Source organism: Schistocerca piceifrons, chromosome 1, assembly GCF_021461385.2.
Source record: "Schistocerca piceifrons isolate TAMUIC-IGC-003096 chromosome 1, iqSchPice1.1, whole genome shotgun sequence".
Lineage (NCBI taxonomy): Eukaryota > Metazoa > Arthropoda > Insecta > Orthoptera > Acrididae > Schistocerca > Schistocerca piceifrons.
Genome location: NC_060138.1, coordinates 246,207,508 through 246,228,393, shown reverse-complemented (window position 1 = coordinate 246,228,393; position 20,886 = coordinate 246,207,508). Strand labels below are relative to the sequence as shown.

At 38.6% G+C, this 20,886-nt stretch overlaps 1 protein-coding gene across 1 annotated transcript in view; it reads left to right on the top strand.

Annotated features, from left to right (window-relative positions):
• Positions 1 to 20,886, top strand: part of LOC124795042 (alpha-mannosidase 2) — a 195,193-nt gene that overhangs the window by 68,181 nt on the left and 106,126 nt on the right. Inside the window, exons 7-9 of the mRNA XM_047258829.1 lie at positions 528 to 688; positions 14,224 to 14,410; positions 16,134 to 16,311. Of these exons, the coding sequence (XP_047114785.1) occupies positions 528 to 688; positions 14,224 to 14,410; positions 16,134 to 16,311 (526 nt within the window). The remainder of the gene's footprint in view (positions 1 to 527; positions 689 to 14,223; positions 14,411 to 16,133; positions 16,312 to 20,886) is intronic.

The window sequence follows — 20,886 nt, the reverse complement described above, 5'->3', positions numbered from 1 at the left end:
CTGAGATTGGTTGGGTTTATGGATTTCAGGAAACATGTGGAAGATAGGAGTATGGTGAGTGGTAGGGGTTAGGAAAGAGATAGATTCAGGGGAGAGGTTCTGGGATGGGCCTGAGGATTTGAGGAGAGGCTGCACATCCTACTGGATTTTTGGTATGGTGTCACTGTTTCAAAGCTTGTAGATAGACGAATCACTTACTAGTAAAACAAGAGTTGAAGAGAGCCAATAAGAATCACAAAATAAACAGGTGTGTGTTGAAATGTTTCTCCAAGTAACTTGAATATAATGGGGGGTCATGTAAACTTTAAATAGTGATTGTCATTCATATTACTTCTTCAATTTATGTGCACTGACAGTAGACTGTGTGTAGTCCATTTCTTCTTCTAACACATAACATGCAATAACTTAAAATAAGTTCTTGGGAATTAGCTCTTCCTTGCACCAGTCCCTTCTCTTTTTATTATTTTTCATATTAAGTCTTGCAACAACTGTACACAAATGAGTTTGTGACTGTGGATTATTTATAGCAACAGCTGGTCCATTGATCCATTTGGACACTCTCCGGTCATGGCCTACCTCTTAAAGAAAATGGGGTTTTCAAATCTCCTCATCCAGCGTGTCCATTACTCTGTCAAGAAACATTTAGCACGCAACAAACAATTGGAATTTCGCTGGAGGCAACTATGGGGTATGTTACAGTGTTAATATTTATTCAATACTTGAATAATGTAATTAGCAGTAAGTGATATCTTCTCAGCTTTCACCATCTGCATACAAAGACTGATAATTTTTGTGTAAGCTATGTGACGATGAAAATTGCTTCTATTTACAGAAAAGCGGAATGATTTGTAGCTAATTTTTGTGGTGGGTTATGCCAGAACTAATTTATTTGATGTAATGCTGCAAAGAGTGACTGATTTAGTAGAAATGAGATTGTTTGTAAACAGTTTTTGATGTTGCTGAGCAACAGTCATACAATAACTTTTTTAAATGAACACAACACTATTTGACTGTACTGACGTTTGTTTAATTACGACCCAGGTTTCGGCCTTTTATGCCATTTCCAAGTGATTGAGTTTATGTCATTAACATATATTGAAGGACATCAAGCTCAAAACCTGTTTTTATTAAATATGACATGCTCCCACTGTTATTTACTGATTTTACATGATAATGATTTTACATTTGTGGGGAGGAGTATTTTCCTTAATTTATAGCCAATTTTGAGCTTGATGTCCACCAATGTATGTTAATGGCATAAACTCAGTCACTTGAAACCGGCATAAAAGGCTGCAACCTGGGCTGTAATGAAATGAACAACAGCACAGTCAAATTGTGGTGAGTTCATTTAAAATAAAAAAAAAAGAGATTGTTTGTTTGTATTCTTTGAAGTAATGTTCATTTCCTAAAAAGAGCATATAAATCAGTAAAAAAAAGAAATAGACAGGTTGAGGAAATTTACAAATTCTAGTTATATTCCAGACATTGAAGCCTAGAACGATTTTCTTGTAGTGATTATCTAATGGGGACACCACAAAAATGTGAAATCAAATGGAGCAGATGACATTAGTATACACAATGAAGTATCCACTTTATTTGTGTGTGCGGTGTGTTAGATTTAATTGTTTCCAGTTGACCTAATGCAGAAGTTTATGAAAAAGTTTGTTTGGTTGGTCATCTGCATGATTTTCATTCAAAGATGAACGTATCATACATGATATTTTTGTGAATATGGTACATGGCACCCATTCACACATTACTGAGTAGCACACGAGCTTAAATTTGATAAGAATGAATATTTTACTGTGAATTGACTCTGAGGAAACTCTTCATGGATTGAATCATTGGGATGGCTGAAGTGATGAAAATCAAATGACTAGTATTGAATCCTATCTGGCCACTGCTAATGTTAAATAATAGACAACACCGTTTCAGGGTTTCTCCATCTACAAAAGTGGAAGTAATTTTTGCTGAGTTAATGAGCACTGATATGCTGTGTGAAATTAAATTTGAAAGTGTTTTGTAAGGGATTGCCAAATGAAAACAAGACAGTTGGATGAAAGTAATCTACCTATTATTTCAAAAGTAATTGCCATAGTTGTCAACACATTTATCTCACTGTAAGACAAGATGGTAAGTGACTTCATGGAAAACTGTTGCGTATGGAACAGTGATTGTACCTAAGCATGCACCGCTTTGTCTGAATTAAATCCAAGCCATGACTCTCTCTCCTCAGCGCTTAAAAAAGTATGAAATTGCATGGAGAGAGATCAGGACTGCATGGGGGAAGTGTATGGGCTTCCCAGAAAAACTTCTGCAGTTTAGTCAAAAACACCTTGGCAACATGTTAACCCATTAAGAAGTCAGTTGCCTGTTGCCTTAACTGATAGCAACTTGATAGCATTTAAATCTGGTGAACATATATAGATTTACATAGATTCAGCTAGTTCCATCAGCCACTACACTGAGAGTCATCTTAGAGTGTGCATGTAATAGTCTTTGACACTTTGGGGATTGTTTGGTTTCATAACACAGAACACATTCCAAGTGTTGCATTGTAAGTGCTGTAGCTCACATATTCATTTGAGAATGTTACGAGCATATTAAACATACCTCTTTTGTAGCTCTGGGGATGATTTGACAGATTATGGAAATACAAGTTTGTGTTTCTTGGTTTTTGATACACGCGCAGTTTCTCATCACTCCCCAGAACTAGAACATCTCGGAAGTGTAGTTGTTGGTCCTTTTCTAGCTCGGTAGTAAATTTTAAGTTGGCATGGAGACTGTTTGAATGTCATAGGAAGTTGTCATGCTGTTAACCACACCACAAAGGTGTCGTAGAATTGGGTGTCGCCTTGTAAATCTAAGATGGATGCAAGTCCCATACCTGCCTTCTGAAATGCTCAATGAGGAAATTGCCAACCTCTGGACTAAGCAGACTCTCATGGTGATGCCTTCCAGGTGTTTGCAGAAATTGCCACTCCACATAATGTAGCTTGTGGGAAGGCAGGCATGAAAGAGCTTGGTGATGTCTTGCTCAAAAAAGGAGGCGATATGGTTCTACTTAGTTTGGCAGTTAAAGTTATGTACAAGATGGCAGTAAAAGTCAATCAGAGTGGTTTGGTGAAAAACAAACACACAAAAATGTGAAAGAATTGTGTAAGTGGATGGTGGGAAAGAAAATAGATGTCAAATTTGCAAATAAATCAGCGAAAGATGATCGGGAGAAGGCCCTGCAATGTAGTGAATGGTAAATTGTTGTAGGCAAATTCATAAATAAGCATGGAATTGTTATATGCAAATAAAAATGGACCCATCTACATCTATGGAAACCAGTGCTGGAAAAGATATAGGGACAAGGTGTTGATTAATCGTGGTGATACAGATAATATTTCAGGCTGTTATGCCGTGGTCGAATGGATCCATTCAACCACAGCTTAACAGCCCAGAATATTTTATTAACTGTGACAATTCCAGTAATGAAAGTTTACATTTTACAGAAAACAGATGACAGTTTGAACAAGACAGACAAGAACAAAGACTGACAAGAGGGTTACATAAGAAGGAATGTTAGCCACATGGGCTAACATAGCAACAAAAAGAATCAATTTTTGACAATCTAATGTAATTGGATAGATAAAATGTACTCACAAAATGGCAGCAGAACACACATATAAAAGAAGGTTATAATTAGGCAAGCTTTCAAAGCCAGTGGCTCCTCCTGCACACATAATGTCAACTGGAAATATCACTTTGCAGTCCAATCCCAAATCTTTTGCAACAGCAAACCTGACATTGAACACTGCCTGGAACAGTTCTGGTGACGATCCCAACTTGATACACCACCACTACCTCAAAATCATCCCTTACAAGCCTTCCAACGATTCCTCACATTTCTTCACAACTCTTCCTTAGGTCCCTACAACATGAATCTAACCTGTCCTCTGCAGAACTCCAGGCTTTATGTGCCCTAAAAGCTGATGACTCCATCATTATCCTCCCAGCAACGGATCTACCATTGTGGTATTTGACCAAAATTAGTATGTTTGTAGAGGTCTAGGCCAGTTGTCTGACACATCTACATACAGCGCTGCCATCAGGATCCCATACTTGTGATTTTAGCTGACCTGCAGTCCCGCCTTAAAACCTCAGGCCCTTCACAAGGGCTAACACCTCAATCTATAGAACTTTTCACCCCACCCAAACCACACTCCAATCCACAAATCCAATCATCGTGGTTGTTCTATAGTTGCTGGCTTCAAAGCACCCACCAAATATATATCTGCCTTAGTTGATCAGCATCTGCAACCCACACTACATAGACTTCCCTCCTATATAAAAGAACCAACCATTTCCTAGATTCTCTGAAATCTGTGCACTTCCCACTCCCACCACACATCCTGCTTGTCACCATAGATGCCACCTCCCTCTACACCAACATTCGCCATGTACATGGTCTGTCTGCTGCTGAACATTTTCTCAGTCCGTACCAACCTGATTCCAAAACTATGACATCATTCCTACTCACCTTAATCAACTTTATACTTATCAACAACTACTTCACCTTTGAGGGGCAGACATACAAACAGATCAGGGTATGACCATGGGGTCCAGGATGGCTTCTTCCAAATGTCATCCTTTTCATGGGTTGCTTGGAAGGGGCTTTCCTGGGATCTATAAGTCTTCAGCCCCTGGTTTGGTTTAAATACATTGATAATATCTTTACCATAAGGACTCATGATGATGCTGACTCGTTCAAATTCCTGTAATTTCTGAATACCTTCTCCCAGTTAAGTTTCATGTTGTCCTATTCTGAGTCTCATGCCACTTTCCCTGATGTTGTCCTTGTCCTCACCAAAGGCCAACTACACACTTCTGTCCAACATACTAACAAATAACAGTACTTACATTTTGACAGTTGCCATCCTTTCCATGTCAAACGTTACCTTCCATACAGCCTTGGCATTCAAGGCAAACATATTTGTTTGGATGCAAACTCTTTACAGCAATACACCATCATTCTCGCCTCAGTCTTCACTGAATGTAATTACACCACCAGCCTAGATTGAAAGCAGTTTTCCTGGACCATCACATTCAATCCTGATACTGCTGATCCCTCCAAAAACCAACTTCGAAGTACACCACTAATCACTCAGTATTATCCTGGTCTGGAATGTATTAATCAGCTATTTCGACGAGGCCGTGACTTCCTAAAGTCATGCCCTTAAATGCCATCCATGCTGTCTGAGATTTTGCCCACCACACTTGGAATAACATTTTTTTGCCTTCCAAATTTCCGCAATATTCTTGTCAGACCCTATGCTCCTTCTGCACCAATCTCCCTATCCTATGGCTCCTATTCCAGTGACTGTCCTTGCTGCAAGACTTGCCATATGCACCCTCCCACCATCACCTAGACCAACCCTGTAACTGGCAAAACACATACTATCAAAGGGAGAGCCACCTATGAAATTACACGTGTCATATACCAGCTGTTACACATATACTTTTTGGCCTTTTACATCGGCGTGACTACCACCAAACTATCAGTCTGCTTGGAATAAGTACCTCCATTAGAGACACCATTTTGAAGGCTATATATAGTGCCGCCATCTGTTGGAACTTCATGAAATTACAGGGGCTTATGTGCTAATATTATGTGATGTCTCTCAACAAATTCTGCATTTTTTCAAGCAAATTTGGCTAAGAAAAAAAGCATTGCATTGTTTATTGAAGCCTGTTGTACTTTCTTGAGGTAGCCTTTATGGTTGAAAATATCGGGAGCTATAGCAGTCAAGATGGTGAGGCAACTGACTAGGGCCCAACATTATTATGTCTACTGTTTGGTGTAGTCTACAGTGCTCCCTAAGTTACAATGCACTGTAATTATCACCATAATACTATCCAGTTTACCTGCAACTATTACCTTTCTCCATCCCAAAGTGAAATGTTTGAAATAGTAAGCTAAAGTATTATTTTTTACTTTTGACACAGACACTTTCATATGTTACAATCATTACCAATTTTGGCCTACAAAGACCATCTTCAGATGCAATGGGCTGCCAATACCACAAATCCAGTCCGTGGGCCTGGACCGCTGTCTGTACTGAACTCTCACCAAGGGATATGCCAACTCCACATTTATACTGCACAGCAGGCTATGCCACCCTTTCCACATTGGTGTTTCCAGGCACTGCCCTGCGGGACCTCGTGTATGACCATATATCGTAGCTGCCAATGCACTGCCATGCCGCACAGCACAACAGTTCCCTCTGCCCTTGAAACCATGTTAGTGATTCCCTGAATCCTAATACTATGGAATATTCTCTCCGTCATTTCTCAAACTACTTCTCTTAATTTGGCTTATCTGAGAAATCTCAGGCAATTAGTAATGCCGTCATGATACTCCAATTGCATAAACTCATTTTTAGTTTTACAGTTGACTGGTAAAGTCTTTCCAAATAAAGTGTAAGAGGACTGCTTTCTTACACTTTTATTTAGTTTTCCTGGCTTTTATATCTCCTATGTGAATTCTGTGTATGGTAAATACTTTCTGGGCAGTCTCTCGCATAATGACCATTCTGTTTGCATTTAAAACACCTTACAGACTTCAGAGGCACACATGGGCCTCTTATGACTTGGTGGGTTACATTATGAGCACCTTGCTACTCACGATTGGTCCATTTCTCTGCCTTTTCATAGTACAACTGGCCCACCTTCCTTATTCTTTATCTGTATGACATACTCGTACTATATGGCCTGGCTTCCCACATGTGAAACATTAGGTGGTCTTCTTCTTGGTCTGTAGCACTGCACCATCACCATTGCACTCTCTTGTGTCAGGTCTATCTCTATAGCCTCTGCCTATGATTGCTGCTCATGTCGCACATGCACTGTTGTCTTTATCCTGTCATCATAAATCCTTTGGATAAACATTGCTTGGCTTAATATCCATATGAGAGTAAAGCTGCTTTCTAGTTCCGATTCTCGCTTGGTACCTTTTGGTTGCTTTCCTGAAATGGTGTCCTGCTGAGCTATACTTTCCTCACAGTCTTGCTGACTTGCAAGTATCTGACATGCATAGAAGTCAAGTGTCCTTTTACTAGCATAGTTTTCTACTGAAATGGCATGCACATCTCGCCAAGTGACACTTAGATCTCTGACTAATAAGTCGTATGTGCTGAGCCCGCTGTTTTAGTTCTAACAAATTTCAAATGGGTTTCATCCTGCTCTAGGTCTGTAAGTTCAAACACAAGATCACAGTTGTCAAGGAAATCATTTAGAGTGTTGTAAGTGCCATCAAACAATTGCGGTGTTAATTTTAGCAGAACTGACAAACTAATGAATTGCCTGTTTTGTGACTCAGGCGCATCAGAGTCAGCACCAGAAACCTTATCTCCATCTCATGAGACACCTATTACTCTTTTAACTCACTGTTGGACTTCTCACTGCTGCCATTGCTTTTATGCAGTGTCTGCTGCAAAGCATTGCTGTTGTGCCACTGCTGCAGCTGCTGATGTCTGCCTTTTGCTGTCTCACACCACCAGTTGCAACCTTGGGCGTCTGTTGTCCCTGCTGCTGGCTGCCCTCATGCCACGTCTTACCCATGCCGTTGTCTGTCATCACTGATGCTGCTGCACCATCTCTGCATCGTCTGTGACCCCACGCTGTATGCTGTGACTGCCACCGCCTCTTGCACCGTTGTCCGCATCTGTGACATTGCATTGCTGTCCGCAACTACCAGTGCCAATGCACCACCTCCGTGCACTGTTTGCGACCTTGCACTACCCACCATGAGCACAGGATGGCCTCGCGCCATTGTCCGTATCCTTGTGCTGCCATTGGCCACCCGTAGCCGTTTCCAGGATGTCCTCCTCAACTCTGGGTATGATCTGTTCACTGCTACTGTGGTTGCACTAGCCCTGTCTGCCTCCAGGGGTAACAACTCCAACTCCAGGTGTCGTCTGTCTTTCCCATGCACCATCTATTCCCTGGCTCTGAATAGGGACTGTCTTCTTCTTCTTCTTCTTCTTCTTCTTCTTCTTCTTCATCTCCTTCTCGGGGACTCTTTTACACTCCTGGTTTCTGGCTCTGCTGCTGCCCTGCTTAAGAGTTATTCAAGTAATGCAAAAGGGGTTCTCAAAGCCATTCCTTCATTTTGCTTGATGTCAGGCTGAGCAGGTTCAGTATTCCAAAAGGGTGGGGTGGGGTGGGGGGGATATATTCCTATGACTTGTGACATGACAACTGTGTGCTACTCCATAACCAACCCCACACCTTGCAGCAGAAAATGGAGTCCCTTTGTTGCATTCAGCGAGTGGTCTAGATGCTCAACAACATTGGAGAGTCCTATCCAGTCAGCTAATGAGGAGATGGCTCACTGGAAGTTTGAAAGAGTTATAGAACTCGGTTGGGAAATAGTCAAACAAAGGGATGACTTGAATAACTACAATCTTCAGTTACTCATCTGAGCCAGAATTGGATAATGACTTGAATGAAATTGCACCACTCTTGATTGCAAAATCCCATGGTGGGAGATACATGGGAAATATGATCATGAGCAGAGCCAGAGTGAATACCACAAATTCAGGCCCCAGGCCTGACTTACACAGATGCCTTCTTGGACTATTGCCTGTAGCAAACTGTCCCCATAGGCTACGCCACCTCTGCCTTTACATTGTGTGGCAAGCCACACTGCACATTCAGTTGCATTTTGTAGGACTGGTGTTGTTCACATTCATGATTCATGGCATTCAGACAGACTTGTAACTGGTTATATTCATGAAACTGTAGACGTCTATCATTTGGTGTATTCCACGATGAGAACAGTGATGTATTCTGTGAAAGATGACATTTCTCTGTTAAAGTTAATTTTTAGATTCTGCCATACACATACCAATGAATACTTGCAACTTGTATGCATCCAAGAAAGGTGGAGGAGCTGAAGTCTTTACATTTTCAGGCTCTAATAGTAGTTGGTTCTTCTGATGCTGTTAAATTTTTGTTACACTAAAATGCATTAGAGTGTACCTTCTCATTTCTCATTTTGTGGGCGACACACTATTAATACTACAAATGCATGTTCAGTATCTGAATTGGTTCAAATTGTGATACGTGGGCTTCAACGCTCATCATATTTTACATACAGGGTGTTTTTGCGTATGATGTCTGGGCAGGAGACCCACAGCTTGCACGGCAGATTTACTGGCTGTTGCCTATGTGGCACGGCCCGAAGTAAAACTCCCAGTAGTCAAAAACCTGGACGAAAGCTTTCAGACTCCAAGTATCTGTGTTTTGCGCGTTTTTAATTTCATATGGTTGACATTACAATACATGACTCAGCAATTACCGATGTGTTCATTGCACCCTTTAGGTAAAATAAACTTCCATATTGTGTTTGACATACATTAATATCAATGGTTGCTTGACATACTACGTCAGTAAATTGGAAACAAATAACAATGATCATATTATTTACGTATTTCATAGAAAAATACATACATTTATGTACATATATGGAGAATATAGGTTTGCACAATTGTCCTTTTGTCTTTTTGAACATCACTTGTCTTTTTGAACATCACCGAACATTTAATACATTGAAATACATGGGAAATAACTACAGTTTTCACACACTTACGTTAGTAATGTTGTTTAGCGTACTGTAGTTCAAAGGTGTGTTAACCGCAGACTGTGACATATGTCCTGTTGAGTTCTAATCAGGATTTGTGGTTTCAAACAGTGCTTTTTAACATAGTAACAAATTTATCTTTACATTTTCAGTTAAATTGTGCTTTTGTTTCAACCGTGAACATTATGGTGCATTACAAGATTGGCTTCTTAGCCCCATTACTTGTACACTTCACTCCTGCTGATTTGGAATTATTTATGCAATACTGTGGTCTGATTTCACAAAGACTATGTCTCTCTAACATATATTCCATTTTGAATTGCTCTGGGCGCCACTGTGTGTTCCATTTTTTTTTATAAATGTGACAAATACTGACTCCTGCGTTCATATTTACTTTGATGTAACTTGGGTCAGTTTAGAAAAAAATGCTTCGCGCAGTTGCTGAGTGATTCGCTCAGAATAAGTGGTTCTTCCACAGTCCATAGTGCATTTCCATTTACACTGAAACACGTGGGCAGTACAGTCTGTACTTGTGTACATTGTGATACAAACATTTGGGTCCAATGGTCAAATACTAATTTCTGTTACATTTAGTATGTATAGTGCAAGGAAACATTACTTTATTATTACTACTGATGTCAAATAAACTAAATCTGCATCAGCTCCTTTCTTAGAGTCAGTATCAGAATTTTCCTAATGGTCAAATGAGACTTAATCTTGAGCACATTATTATGTAGTATTTAAGTTCACCATAAACTATAGCTTTTCCCCCAGACCTTCCAATTAATAACTCTTCACAACACTGTTATTCATATCATAAACAATACATAATATTCTCACTGCTAAAAATGATTGATGATTACTAGGTACTATTATAGACTAACCAGGATAATAAGTACTAAAAAACATTGGACTTCAGAACTAAAGGAAAATATTAAAACCCTACATCTATACATAAAAGACAAAGAACATTATTGTAACAATGAAAATAATCAATTATTCCATTGACCCCGTCATTGTATTCTCTACTCTGAAACATTATCTCTCACGAGGTATAACCTGTTGAAGTGTTTGGTAAATTATTAAATACTTCTTCAAACAACGGAACATGCTTGACCCATTTTGTATGTTGCCTGTGAGCAAATGTTCTGATGAATCTATTAAACTCCTTGATGTTAATTCTAACTGGAACTGTAGGAAGTAACTGGAACTATAGGATGGCATTCAGCTTTTGTAGATACATTTGTATGTTTGGCCTTCTGACATAACGCACTTCCTCACAAAATTACACCCCCTCCTTTTAAGGTTAGGGTAATAATAGTAATTGGAAATTTTCCTAGTGCACATTTGAATTTCAAAATCCCCCCATGTACTGTTGGTGTACCAGATCAGATTGTCCAACAACTCTGATGGTATGCAAACACATCAGTTGTCACCCTGAACATTTTTTCAGTGGAATAGTATACCATTTTCTGTCCTATAATGGTTGACTAACTCATCGCATGGCTGTGGAGAAAAATGTATGTTATGCTAATGGCGGGCGAGTTTTTCGCTTCCGCTAATTTTTATAAGTTAATATCACCACGTAGTGGCTTCGTTGGCTGCATCGGCCGCTGCGATTGTTGAACTGTAAATTACTTAAATGCAGGTTAATTCAAAGGAAGGCAGACATGAAATCGGGGTCACCTGTTACAAATTAAAAGTGAACAGTGATATTAAATCAATATATTATCTGCTTAGTTAGTACAAATATGCTTACATTGGCCAGCACTCGCAAGATGTCCATCCACACGCAACCAAGACAAGAGAAGAAGTGAAGACGACTAAAAAATTAACAAAAGAGCGTATCTTGTCGTCTCTTTAGATCATTTTATTATATTTCTTTGCCCTCGAAACTTACACAGAGAAATTATTATAATACAGGTACATGATAAAAATGTATATTATTCAATTTTTAAATGTCTCTTCTTTATAAATACTGTTTTTTAAGTCTTTTCGTATTATTTCACTGGGGACGCTATACCCTTCCGGCAAGTGCGATAGCGTATCTGCAGTGATATTGTCGCTGCCTTATACAGGAATAATTTCTAGGTCATACTCTGCCTCAAAGAGCCCAACTTGCTAACCTAGCAAGCAATAAGTGGCATGGTAGTAAAAAGCTTAGTGACTTGTAATCACATAAGACCCAAACCATGGGTAATGTTTCTATCTCCGTAGTTGAGTTGAATATGCCCTCTCGCTTTGTGAAAGCACTCTGGTAGCGAATCCTATAATCTTAATGTCTGTTTTCCATGCTGTTTGACACAGTTGAAAGAGACACGTACCCCAGGCCAAATGATGACGGATCTGATGCAATACAGAAATCCTGCATCATTTCAGGATGTGTAGGATTTCTGCATTAAGCAAGGTATCCCAGATTCCTTCGAATGCTATTGACATGCAGAAGTCCAGATCCAAGGTGTATTTTTGCTAAACAAATTTTTTAAAATAGTGTATTTTGTTAAGTGTAAGCTGCTCACCATTGATACTCTGCAAAAAGTAACTATACTATACAGTGTAATAGCAGAAAAAATATTACAGCTGATAAAGTAATCTTTCTTTGGAAAACTACTGTCCAAAAATGGAGTTTTTTTTTTTAAATTTATGGCTGATAATTTTGAACTATTAAAAATATATTAAAGAATACATTCAGCTAAGCGATAATGATGTTAATTTGTAGCTCAGAGTGTGTTGAACTAAATGCATTTTATCTGAAAGGCTTAGGACAATCCACTACTGAATAATCGAAAAGAATGTAGATGCTTGCAAATACAAAAAAACACATGCAGCCTGGAACAAATAAGGCCGCCATTTCAAAACAATAAAAAATAAATTTAAAAAAAATATTTTTGTGACTACTGAACATTAGGGAATTCACCCGGCAAATACAAAATTTTTCTGAGATGGTCAAGCAACCAGTGCTGAACCAATTGGCATGGATTGGAGCTTCTATAATATTCCATTCCAACCTTTTCCGAATTTCATGGATAACCACTTCTTTCTTTGTCCAGGGCACTGAATATGTGGCTTTGCAATAAGTTTGATGGGGATATACCTCCATATTGTAGGTATAAAACACTAATGGTTCCAGGTTACTCTACGAACACAATCTGAAAATTGACTAACAAATCTGCCAGCTGTTTCTACTGGTCCATGCTTAAGCACTCTGATTACACCACTTTATTGCAGATCTGGTTAGTAATACTATTACTGATAATATTCTTCTCGGGTATGCAGCCGGATCATAACGTCTTCATGACACAATATTTCCACGGTCCAACTGGCCGCCATCTTCAGGTGAGAGCGCTGGTGCACAATCTCGCCGGAACTGACTTCCCAGCGCAAGCGGCAGGCCCTATATAGGCCACAGAAGACCCACAACGCGTGCGCGAGAAGGTGCTGTAGCTGCCCTCTAGCGCAGTAAACATGCCGCGCCGCCAGTGGTGGAAAGAGGCGAAATCGAGATATCGCTGTCAAAAGTAAAAGAAATTTCTTTTACACCACACTCCTGTTTTTACATCATGCGAAGGCTGTTGATGCATCTGATGAGGACTTTTGAAATGCCAGAGTGATAGTTCTTCAAGTTTATGTACCCTGACAAAATGCACTTGTGCTTCATCAGAAAAAAAGAGCATTTCGGGTTCAACCTCCCCATCACACACAGGCAGTAACAGCCAGTAGCAGTAATAATGTTGAGATACAGTATCTGAGTTAGACAGTCGATGCACTAGTGTTATTTTATATGGTTTCAGTTGGAGTTTGTGCATAACTCTGTGAGCACAGGCTGCTGACAAAGCAGTCTGAAGTGCAAAACCGCACAGTGGCTTTCTCAGACTTCTTTCCAAGGTGCCTCCTACCTTGTGTAATTAATTTTTAGTTAAAACATTGAGTTCTCTAGATTTTTATTTGTCTAACATGGAACCATTCTCTAAAAATTTCTTCACAAATCTAACAATAGAAAGTCCAAGTTAGAAAATCAAAAATATTATGAAAAGGATATATTGCTATTCCCCATATAGATGACATGTTGGGTTGCAGACAGGTTCACTGAAAAGACTGTGACACATGTGAGCCTTTGGAAAACACCTGAACATTTAGTCGCATAGTATGGAATGCACATGCACAGTGTTACTGCCCAAGGACGAGGCCCAGTGACATTCAGCAGGGGAAACCTCAGACTCAGCGCAGGTGCCTTATGTGTAACACCCAGGGGAAGTATGAGCAGCTGTCTTATGGCAGATGCAGGCAGCAGTGACCTGTAAATCTGCAGTTCAAGCTGCAAGCTTCATTATAATCACAGTAAACACTAGTAAAATTGTCTTTCATAATTCCTACGCTTTTGATTGTACTGCATAATCAGCATTGTACTTTTGCTCATTATTTTCTGACATAGGCTGTAATGATGAATTTTGTGCAACTCTCTTTATTGTATCGCTGTATCCCATATTATTTTGCATAAACATATTAAAATAATATGTCATGTTGTTGACATTTGTTGAGAGAAGGTATAAAATTTCTTCTCTTACGTAGAATATTGATGAAATTTTTTACAGATCATTCTGGAACAACAGATTTGCTGACTCACATGATGCCATTCTATAGTTATGATGTTCCACATACTTGTGGACCAGACCCGAAGGTCTGTTGTCAGTTTGATTTTCGACGATTGCCTGGGTATGGAATATCTTGTCCCTGGAAGAAGCCACCACAAGCAATCACTGATCAGAATGTAGCTCAGAGGTGAGGACCTTATTTGCTCTATTGAATTCAACACAGATACCAGGGCCAATGTATAATTTCTTTTAAATTCACTACAGCAAAAGGAGACTTTTTTGTGTAATGATAATGTGACCACATGAAGCATGAGGCACCTTGCCACTGACAACTGATGCTGTGAATAAAATCGGATATTAAGACATTCTCTTGTAGTGTGCAAAAATGCATATGAACCCCTCTCCTCCTCCAGTTGAGCAATTGGCAATAGTTTAACCCTTCTGTGACTACTCAGAGTTTACTTCTTTGTTGCCCAGATGATTGTTCATGCATTCCAATTTGTGTCTTGGCCAATTTGAGTTTCTTGTCTACTGCAATGAATATAATATCTCCATTTTCTCTTAGCATATCCTTTCAATAAATCTGTATGTTTACCACAAAAATTGCCCTGCTGACACTTTGTGGCCCAAGCCAGTTTTCTATATCTGGTTTTATGTGAGCTCCACTGCTTTTTTGGAGTGCTTTAAGCTAAGAGACATTGTTGTGAATGTTTTGGCAGTTGATTACTGACATTTTAAAATAATCGTGTGAGTAGCATTAGTAGTATTCCTTTGGCTGTTAAGCTAATACTCATGCAGCTATTTCAGTTGTGCTACTCATATCCACATTACTTGAATATTTTAAGGTTTATCTAAGACATTAGCTATACTACTTATCAGATGTTTTTCGTGCTTTTTTGTGTGTGACTTCAACTGCCGTCTGCTTCAGATATTCATAACAGGCAAAAAACTTACTGATATGCTGACAGGTTGAATGTTAAAAATATTTGCTATAAGCTTGTTCTTTCTTAGGAGTGTTTCAGATACTTTCCAGGAATTTTTAAACAAAGATTTGCAAAAATCTAATGTTGATTTCCATTTTTAACACATATTCAAAGTAGTATGTTTTCCAGCGAATGCTACACTGAAAATAAGGTTGCTGCATTTTATCATTCTTGCACAGTGTGCTTGTTAAAATAACTGTTAACACTTGACACCCAGCAGTATCTGTTTGTTTTCTCCTTATGGTAGTCTTAGAAACTATTTTGTAACTTTGCATGTATAGCATCAGCCAAAACTTCACAAATGGATTTTTCGTGATATTAACTACATTACCAAAAATATTTACACAGAACTCAGCCCAACATTAGTGGACCATTCTCTTGTAATTAATATAATCAATATCTTAAGTTCATGATGCAATATAGTACAGTTGTATTAAAAATGTAAACATTGTGTCAGTGCATACTTGTGTTGGATTATGTTGTTATTTCACTGCCAAAACAGTTGCTCTCGTAGAGCTTCGGTGGACTCGCATTCAGGAGGACAATGGTCGTGATTTAGGTTTTCTGTGATTTCCTTAAATTGCCTCAGGCAATTGCCGGGATGGTTCCTTTGAAAGGGCACAGCTGATTGCCTTCCCTAATCCAGTGGGACCAATGACCTCGCTGTTTGGTCCCCTTCCCCAAAATCAGCCAATCCTAGAGCTTCGTGTGTATTGAAACTGGTTGCACCAAGGATGTAGTAATTCTCGTATCCAGCTACACGACTATGATCTCATGCTAAATCTAATCTACTTCTTAATATACTTGTTTATATCTCATTTATGGGTACAGTTGTAGTTATAACATGATTCTGTCTTGAATGTTGCCACTTGAATAAACTACTTCCCATTATAAAACCTGAGAAAAATAATAAAACTTTTTTTTCAGAGCTCAGTTGTTATTTGACCAGTACATGAAGAAAGCTCAACTGTTTCGAACAAATGTTGTTATTGCACCACTTGGTGATGATTTTAGATATGATCATGCTTCTGAATGGGATGTCCAGTTCAATAATTATCAAAGGCTCTTTGATTATATGAACCAAAACAAACATTATCATGTTCAGGTAAATCTCTATTTTTTTTGTTAAAACTAAATATTTACGGTTTTCATTAGGTGATATTTCTTTATCAAGACTGCACATAAATTACAATTTCATGAATATGGTGTATCATATCTGTGATGTAGACTATAATAATTTATAATGTTTTTAAAAATTACAAGGAGCCTGAATGGCTGGCCAGTAATTTGCTTAGCTTCAGGAGACAAAAATTCACTGCTGCCAATAGACCATTTTTAGCTTTTGAAACATTTAGTTCCTCTCCTTTTGATACATTTATCATGTTTTTGTGAGCTGTAATTCTGATCACAGTTGTATGCATGTGAATGAAAAATATGCCATTTATGCCTTACAGTATATATTGCTGGATTGAAAATGGGAAATTTGTGAACGTATGAAATAATATGTAAGGAAGATGATCATCAAAGTGAAACTGTAATCAGACTGACACTGCAGAGATTTTAGAATGGGTGCTTTTGCTGTTACATGTACTTAAACTTAAAAAAAAAAAAAAAGAACAGTAGCTTGAAAGCTTTTGTCTGATTAAAGTTGCTTGATAGCTGACACTTCGTTCATTGGAGCTGGTTTCCTCCAGAGCACACAGCGTCAGCCTGAACCATTCGTCATTGCCAAAATGCCTAGCAATTTGTTATTTCACTTTCAGTTTCCTATCCAGCTTTCTTTCTTGTTCAGGATTTTGAATCCTGGGTATGGCTCTTTTATTTTGTATTTCATCACACATGATAACCACACCAAAAAGAACACACCTTACAAAACAGTGCTAACAAAATACAAATGTGTCATACACAGCGTTAACCAAACACTACTGGATCCTTCTCCACAAGATTCTACAGCTATTATAGCCACAGACATCTTGCACAACATTGCATGAAGCTGAATTTTTGAAAGTTGCAATTCATTATAGTGATGGGGTCACCAGAATCCTAAATATAACCATCTGACGCAATTTAGCGGCGTAGCACTTGATGTAGCATGTAAACCTAATGTGTAGGAGATAATAGCAGGTAGAAGATATAGCAGGAATTTTTTTATTTCTTGATTATTGTTTTATTCAGTTAATTGGAATAAATGTAATTTTTTATTTCTAATACTTTGCCATGTTATTTTCATTGTTGCACTGACTTTTTATTTGTCATTATATCTTCCCATCATTCTTTTTTCATTTGGAATCAGCATGTCTCGCCTATAATCTGCAACCAAGTGCCAACCAGGACTGATCTTTGGTTGAAAATGCAGCAGCTCATGTAACAGTGTGATTATAGTTTCAGGTAGCCAACAATAGCAAGAAATTACAGTTTGATTTTAGGCCTGATGCTGAAATTATTCTGTCTTGAGTTTCCTAATGGAGGTTCACTTTAATCACTGTTAACAATGAGATCGTGCTTTTTGTTCTGCTGCAGATTGTTGATCACCATTTCCTTGGGGACATTGCACATCATGAAGTTGTGGTTAGGTTAGGACATGAGTTTAAATTCAGAGCTATGAAAAATGTCTTCCACCCCAGTTCAGTCATTGGTCACTTAAAATCAGTTGCCGACAGAGCATCTTACTTTCCATCACATCTCGCAGTGGTCACTTCCAAGATTGCACCAAGTTACACATTAACAGAACTTGTGAGGTGTCCTACCATGTTTGTGTGTTGCCTTTGAGTGGTAGCTGGCAGCCAATGTGACAACTCTGTAGCAGGAAGTGACAGACATCAGCTGTCAGGTAATTTTAATTGGACTGTAGTGAAGTCGCTCTGTTTTTATGTTTGTCAATGCTTTATGTATGAATCATCTAATAGTCATCTTTCCTGAGTTTTGTTTGTAATTTTTTTGTGTTACCTAAGAACAGTCCACAGCTCGTGCTCTCACGGTAGCGTTCTTGCTTCCCGAGCACGGGGTCCCAGGTTCGATTCCCGGCGAGGTCAGGGATTTTCACCTGCCCTGAGATGACTGGGTGGTGTTGTGTTGTTGTCTTCCTCATCATCATCATTCATCCCTATTATGGTCGGAAGAAGGCAACGGTAAACGACCTCCATTAGGACCTTGCCTAGTGTTGCGGTGTGGGTCTCCCACATCGTTCCCTTACACTCTGTCAAGAAACATTGGACTTCATTTCCATTTCCACCTAAGAACATCTTCGTACCATTCAGCTGCAAACTTAGACATAGACAGAAAGTGACATTCTGTTTTATCCAAAAAATATTAGGAAGTTTTGATGAGGGAAAAGAAATTGCTGAGGAATTAAGTAGAAAAAGCTACCTAGAACTTTCACTGAATAACTGAACACCTATAATTTGATTTAAATTAGTTAGTATATGATGATTAAGATCCAAGAGTTGCAATATTGATGAGATAAATACTGTCAGCATGCACCTGCCACAGTGCTTCTCTCTCCATGCTAATAGAAAATTGCTTTAAAGACCTTAATTGATGACAAGTATGCAGTTTAAACACACTATCTTTATAACATTCATGTAAACATTATGAAACTGATATATGATGTAGATCATTTCAAATATCTATTCTTAATTTCAATTAGGACTAGGTTTTATGAAATAAGTAAAATTTTCCTGTCTGGAAAAGTTCCCACTTGAGAACTGTTAGGCAAAATTTTATGCTCCGATTGCGGCAATCTAGTGGGAGCCAACAGCACCTGGCTCCCACTGGTGTGTTGCTAGTGGAAGCATTCCAGTCAGTTAGCAGTGAACTGTCAACCACTTTAAATTGGATGATAATTTTGGAGCCATTGTAAGTTACTTTTTCCTTATTATGAAGTGTCTGCTACAGCTTAGTAGGTAAAAGTTTTTTGTCTTTCTGCTTAAGCAAACTGTAGACCCCTTTACTTTACAAAAGAAACAATGTAAATGAAATAAACATGCATGTTATGAACAATTATGAGACTGTATCACATTAGAAGACGGGGGAACTCACAGTGCAGGCAGTTGCAACTTATTTGTCAGCAGCATTTACTACCTCCACCACTTTGATACATACACATGTAGCCACTCATGCAGCAAGTCCTGATGCAACTACTGCTATTGTGATTAGATAACCTGGAAGTACACACTTAGTTTGAATTTATGTTGACAACTCCAATTTGGATCACATCCAAGAATCATGTTGGTTATTGGAGTACCTGTACCTAACACCATATATGCAATCTCTAGACATAGTCATGTGAATCTACTCATGTTGAATGCTAGCAGATGGCCATTGTCTTAAATTTCCATTTAATGGAAAATTAATATACAAAAGCAAATTAGGGCGTAACATCCCATCAGAATTGAAATTATTAGAAATGGAACGCAAGCTAGGTTTTGATGAGATTGGGGACATAATTAAGCCGTATCCTTTTCATGGGAACAATCTTGACATCCATGTTAATTAATTTAGACAAACTATGAAGAACCTAAATTAGAGCACCTACCTGGGATTTGATTCTTTTTACCATGATTTTGGGTCCAGTGTTCTAACAACTTTGTCACTCTGATCAGAAATTAATACAGTCCATCAGTTAACACTCAGTATATTGCAGTAAGATGGGAACTACTTACATGTTGATGACCTATGAATTTATGATTAGAACTGTGTTTTATAAATTTTGCTGTTTTGTGGGCTGCATACTGTTGTTTGAACTGTTAATCTGCACTGGGATTTTGACTAGGTAGTTTTTACTTGAGCACTAGCATGGTTGCAGTTTAGTAACCTCAAATATGAAGATAGCAATTTTGTTTTTACACTCTATTATTCACCTGTATGACCTGCATATGCCCAGAAATGACTTACAGGTACCCAGAAATTGCTGAAGTCAGGTTCTGTGTAAAAAAATAACTGAAGGAATCTAATGTAACAAATTGCCCCACTGTGTTGTGGCTGACCAATAGCAGTCCTCCTAGAGCAGTGTGAATGCTGCAATGTAATTACTATTGGTTTAAGATCATAGCTTCTTGTATAATCAGATACTTAAGCGCATGTTAGAAATATTTAGGCTAGAAGTGACCCAAATGAAAGCTGCGATCACATATTTTAGGAGAAGCCATTGCTGAAAGATGACAAGGAGGTTGGTAAGTACACATGGATGGAATTTATGTTTTACATATTTTAATTCATTATAAACTTCAATAAGTTGAGCAATAGACATATTTCAGCTCAGTACAGCCGATAGATACACAAAAAACAGAACCGAAAATTTACGTACCTAGCTTTCGGAACAAATGTTCCTTCATCAGGGAGGAGAGAGGGGAAAGAAAGGGAAGAAGGGAAAGTGGATTTAGTTACTCACAACCCAGGTTTAGCCATTCACGCATCTATTCATCCTACATAGTTGTGTTTATCTTTATGCTGTATACCTCTTTACTTCTGTTGCATCCTCTTTGGTTTGAAGCTGGCACAGTACTTACAGTAGAATATCTTTGGCTTCCCTCTGACAACCATGCCTCCATCCTTGCTACCCTCCCTGTTTTCCTTCCCTGTTGCTTCATAACCTGGGTTGTGAGTAACTGAATCCACTTTCCCTTCTTCCCTTTCTTTCCCCTCTCTCCTCGCTGATGAAGGAACATTTGTTCCGAAAGCT